Genomic DNA, 6057 nt, shown 5'->3' on the forward strand with positions numbered 1-6057 from the left:
AAAAAAAAAAAACAAAAAACTAAATCTTCAATGCTACTTGACTTTCCACAATTTTCTTCTCATATGATAAAAGACTATGATCAAACTTAAAAATATAACACATCATTCTTTAATTAGCAAGTTAAAAGTCCTGAGAAAGAATGAAGATTAAACTCAGCATTTAAAAACTCCTTAGCCAGGCAATGGTGGCGCATACCTTTAATCCCAGCACTCAGGAGGCAGAGGCAGGCTGATTTCTGAGTTCAAGGCCAGCCTGGTCTACAGAGTGAGTTCCAGGACAGCCAGGGCTACACAGAGAAACCCTGTCTTGGAGAAAAAAAAACTCCTTAGCCAATACATATACTGTCCCCAGTCCAAATCCTTTTTAATAAATTTCGTTCTAAATCAAACAGTGGTGGTGTATGCTTTAATCCCAGTACTCAGGAAGCAGAGGCAGGAGAATCTCTGTGTGTTCGAGGTCAGCCTGGTCTACAGAGTGAGTTCCAAGACAGCCAAGGCTATACAAAGAAACCCTATCTCAAAAAACAAACAAACAAACAACAAATTCTGTTTTAAGGAATAAAATTTTGTATTATTCTATGACATTACTCTTTATTAGAGATCTTCCAAAGAACAGTTATATGAGTAGTAGTAAATGTGGAGTCTGAGGTAACTGGAGCCAGTGCTGATAGCAGCAGGGGATTTTTCCGGGCCAGAACTGGTAGTGCTGGTGAGAGCAAGACTTAATTATCTGGGGCCAGTACTCTCTGTGACCAGCAAGAAACTCTGAACTCTTGTAACTCTTTGGGAGTTACAGCAAGAAAGAAAAGAGAAGAGAGAAAATCACACACACACACACACACACACACACACACAAATATATACAGGAGAAGCAAAGTAGGCTCCAAATAGCAAGGTCTAACAACTTCATACATACACATACATATACATATATGTAAGTACATATATACATACAAAGAGACAGACATTAGGTAGATAGAGCAAACCTCTAGCGAGCTTTTTTATACCCCCTAAGACAAAGTTCTTTATGTAAGAGAGGAAGAATTACCTCATTCAAAAACAGATAAAAATGTTACATATGAGGGAGCTACAGCAGGATTATTGATTATAAGTTCAAAGCAGTAGTTTTCTCTTTCATTCCATAAGCTCATGATAAGTCCAAAGCAATAGCTTTCTATGTAATAGAAATACCCACTCCTTGTTCATGAGCTTGCACACTAAGGCCTGTGGCCTCCTTCCTGGACCTAACACAACATGAATGTTTTCTTTGATCATTAATTTACTCCAAGCCTATTTTTCTTCCTACTGTAATTTATATGTTTGTAACACATGAAAGCTCACTGTTCTCCTTTTCTAACCTATTTTACTCACTAGTCTATGAGGAGGAGCACATTCTATTCTTGATTCTAAGTTCATCATGTCTTTCTGGTAAAAAAACTTAAACCACCTCCTTAAATTTTTTATCAATTATTCTAACTTTCTAAACTATTTAAATCAAATAAAAAATTCTGTAAAATCATTAATTCATTTAATTATTATTTTATAAAAATTCATATTCATGTTGATCTGCAAGAAAATTGCCCAGGAAATAAACACACCAGGCTATATAGGCAGTGAGGGTCTCCCAATGCCCAATCACATTATGTCAGATATATGAGGTATACAGCAAGACAAACATGAGAAGACACATCAGCAAAAAGCAATCCTGGGACAAAATCCCTGGGCCCTGCCTCTCCAGAATTCACCCACTGCAGCCATGCAGAATAGTGGGCCACCTCTAGGAAGCTCAATTGACTACTGTAGCTCCTCCTACATGGCATATAGGTCTTTAATAGAATAAACTCCTTCAAGTTTGTAATTATCATATGATCCATGGAACCTTTATAAATCTGATATATTTACTGTGTGTATGCGTGCGTGTGTGTGCATATATATATATCTATTCATATATATATATATATATATATATATATATATGCGCACACACACACACAAGTGCATATGTATTTGCATGTGGGGGTGTGGGGAGGTGGGATGCATGTGTATACCATGGCAAGTATGTGAATGTCAGAGAACAATTTTCAGAAGGAGGTTCTCTTTTTCCATCACGTGGGTCCAGGGATCAAACTCCAACTTGGTGTCTCAGCAGCCCCTGTTATGGGATCTTAATGTTCTTGTTTTCTTGTATCTTAAAACATCATGCTATTTTAGAATCTTAGCAATTCATTCACATTAATTATTATTACCAACAATCCTAGCCAAGAGGTTAGAAGATATGGTTAATAGGTGTGTTGTCAACTAGACAGAATTTAGAATCACTCAGGAGATGGGCCTTCTGGTGGCGCCCTCCCCTGGCCAGAAAGCGTTCATCATTCTCAGACACCTGACAGCAGGGAACATGTGCAGCCTCAGATTCCTGCCTGATAGACTGTATGCCAGACCTAGGGGACCAAAATAAACACTTCTGCCCTTGAGCTGCTTTTGTCAGGGTGTTTTATCACAGCAATGGGAACACTTAGACAAGGATGGTAAAAATAACTCAAAGAATAATGCAGAAAAATCACCGCTATTTGCAAGATCCTTCTGTTTTCTTTTTGTACTGTTCGAAGCACTGCATCATCTACTACAGAGGTAATTAGTCTAAAAACACCTTCGTTGTACACTGTGTTAGGTTTTGTTGATCACAGTTGAGAAGGCCAAATTTTTCCTTTTTCATTCAAAATAGCAAAAAGTAAATAAAAAAGATAAATGTAGTGGTAATAGCATGCTACATTCCAGTGTGGGGTTTATCTACCTAGCTTCTACTAATATCTTGGACCAGGCTGTTCTTATGATGGGAAACTGCACACTATAGGATTTCTAATAGCATTTTTGACTTCTCCCCCAGTAAATGTTATAGTATTACGCTGTTCCTGGTTATAAAAATCCAGAATGGATTCTCTCAAGGCAAAATAATACCTATTAAATAAGAAAGGAAGAAAGAAAGAAAGAAAGAAAGGAAGAAAGAAAGAGACAGAGAGAGAGAAAACGAACGAACCCATAAAGTGTCATCAACATGACCGCCCAAACATGACCTCAACAAAGACACCAATGAACATGACAAGTTGCACAAGAGAAGAGCCCATCAGGCCTCAACCCTACACAAAGAAAAGCACTGAGTAAAGTGGAAAGCAGGAGAGGTAGCCCTCCCACACCCAGGAAAGAAAATATCCATTGGTTGTCAAGTGCCAAATGGTCATCCCTGAAAACATACATGCGGATAACATAATATGGACTCAACAAGGTATATTTAGAAATATATATGTACATACAAATACATACATGCATGCAATCACAATTGATGAAAAAAAGAGACCAGGAACTTGAAGGAGAGAAGGGGGCTAGTATATGAGAGGGTTTGGAGGGATGAAAGAGAAGGAAGAAATGTTATAATTCAATTACAATCTCAAAAAAAAAAAAAAAAAAAAAAAAAACAGAATCACTGCACTGAACTCTAATGAGGAGCGTATAGGCAACAAATCAGATTATGCCTTTCAGATGACTGTATCTTAGATGAATGATCTACCTTAAAACAAAAGAAAACGATACTGGGCAGTGGTGTTCACACCTTTAAACCCAGCACTCAGGAGGCAGAGGGAGGTGGCTCTGAGTTCAAGGTCACTATATAGTGAGCATGGACTATATAGTGAGCAGTGAGATCCTATTTCAAAACAAAACCAAACAAGTTTATTTCTTAAACTATTTGTAGTGGTTTGAATGAAAATGTCCCCCACAAGCTCCAGTATTTGCATACTTGGTCTCCTGTTGGTGGTGATGTTTCGGATGGTTTAAGAGGTATGGCCTTGCTGGAGGAAGTGTGTCACTGAAGATGACCTCTGAGATTAAAGTGATTAATTAGTTCTCATTTTCTACCTCCTCCTTACAGTTCAAGACATGAGCTCTTAAGTTTGATGATCCAGTCACCATGCCTGTCATCTGCTGCCAAACTTGTCCCCACCATCACAGACTCTAACCCTTGGGAACCACAGCTCAAATAAACCCTCTAAATTGCCTTGGTCATAATGTTTTATCACAGCAACAGAAAACTAATACACTACTGCCCAAATGTACTGGAAATAATTCAAAGAGGACATTTTATATACAGTACCTACAAATCCCACAGTTCTCACAATGATACTGCTTCTTATCTTTGTCAAACAAGTGGCAAATATTGCAGTAATATTCTCCAAACAATGTGCTACAGTCTTCACAAGTCTGCTTGGCCTGAAAAGGACACAGTAATTAAAAACTCAAGTAACTTTATCAAAACTATTTAAATATCCACAATTTATGTTAAAGTATGTTTCGCTTATTTTTATGTTTTTAAACATCTAACTCAAAAAATGTTGCTTCCTCAGAGAATTAAGTCTCATTTCCAGCATTTGATTAAATTATTTTCAATCCATCTTAAACCTTTAAAAAGAAATGAGGCAGATGTCATAAAGCCTTACATGTTGGAGTTTTTCACAGTTGATGCACTGCACTTCCTTTACTTTGAAACGATCCAGCTGATGATCTTCATTGGTATCATGACACAGCCGGCAAGTATAAAGCTTGTCACAACAAGGTGCCTAACACCCAGGGGAACAAATAAGAAGAGAAGACAAGTTAATTACAAATAAAGGAAATCATACTTCATTCTCTGGATCAAGTTCACAGATTACAACCAGTGCATACATGGCTAGCTAGCATTCATTTCTTGGCACATTTGATGCTAATAACCTTCCCCCCCCCCCAATATCTGTTTGAATGACTCTAAATACAACTTTCAAACACAAAAATTTTGAAAGATAGAAATCTCTAGACAAAAAATAACAATAACACCCAAATCTTATTCTCAACCTAACAGAAGATAGGTAACACCTTTCTGAGACATTGCCAGAAAAACAAATCATTTATATACCTTGATATTTAAACACAAAATTTTCACTAATCATGACACATACACCTAATATTGCATAGGAATGCAGTAAATATAAAAAACAAGAGAGAGTCACTGTTTTTTAGATAGTCTCTCTATATAGCCCTGGCTATCCTGGAACTATGTAAAACAGGCTGGCCTTAAAATAAGATTATCCCTGCCTCCCAAGTGCATCAGCACACGCAGCTTCACTCATTTTGAGAATGTTAATAACTGCCAGTTGTCCACAGAAAGCTGTTCCTGACTTCCTGAACACATTACCCAATTACTCTACAGTTGGATCCCACAGATGATCATATGCCTTAAAATATGTCAAAATAATACAACAGGAAAAAAAGAAAGTTGACTCTAAAATAACCAAATGGAACAGGGGCTCTTTACCCATCTGGATCACTTTGGAATTGTTATATGGAAATACACAGAAATATATTCTTTATTATTTAAACATCATTATTGTTAGGTCATTTCATTATAAGTATTTAATTTTTACCCTGCTATATGAAGAAATACCCAGGCTTAGGATGTAGTTTAATGAAAGTTATTTGCTTAACACCTGCAAGGTGCTAATTTCATTACCTAATCTCAGCATTCAAAATAGAAAAACCAGGAAAAGCCGGGCGGTGATGGTGCACACCTTTAATCCCAGCATTTGGGAGGCAGAGGCAGGCGGATTTCTGAGTTCGAGGCCAGCCTGGTCTACAACGTGAGTTCCAGGACAGCCAGGGCTACACAGAAAAACCCTGTCTCAAAAAAAAGAAAAGCCAGGAAAAAAAAATAATTTATGTACCGTAACATCTCTACTGGTTTTGTGTGCCAACCTGACACAAACTGGAGTTATCACAGAGAAAGGAGCCTCCCTTGAGGAAATGCCTCTATGAGATCCAGCTTTAAGGCATTTTCTCAATTAGTGATCAAGGGGGGAGGGCCCAGCCCATTGTATGTGGTACCATCCCCTGGCTGGTGGTCCTGGGTTCTATAAGAAAGCAGTCTGGCTGGGCAGTGGTGGCACGCGCCTTTGATCCCAGCACTTGGAAGGCAGAGACAGGTGGATTTCTGAGTTTGAGGCCAGCCTGGTCTACAGTTTGTTCCAGGACAGC

The 6057-nt window shown here is 38.1% G+C and overlaps 1 protein-coding gene across 1 annotated transcript in view; it reads right to left on the reverse strand.

The window, feature by feature from the left end:
* The window catches only part of Rchy1 (ring finger and CHY zinc finger domain containing 1), an 18555-nt gene that overhangs the window by 7326 nt on the left and 5172 nt on the right, over positions 1-6057 (reverse strand). The window contains exons 2-3 of the mRNA XM_031390977.1: positions 4491-4610; positions 4148-4263 (exon numbers count right to left, since the gene is read on the reverse strand). Coding sequence (XP_031246837.1) covers positions 4148-4263; positions 4491-4610 — 236 coding nt within the window. The remainder of the gene's footprint in view (positions 1-4147; positions 4264-4490; positions 4611-6057) is intronic.

Source organism: Mastomys coucha, unplaced genomic scaffold, assembly GCF_008632895.1.
Source record: "Mastomys coucha isolate ucsf_1 unplaced genomic scaffold, UCSF_Mcou_1 pScaffold22, whole genome shotgun sequence".
Lineage (NCBI taxonomy): Eukaryota > Metazoa > Chordata > Mammalia > Rodentia > Muridae > Mastomys > Mastomys coucha.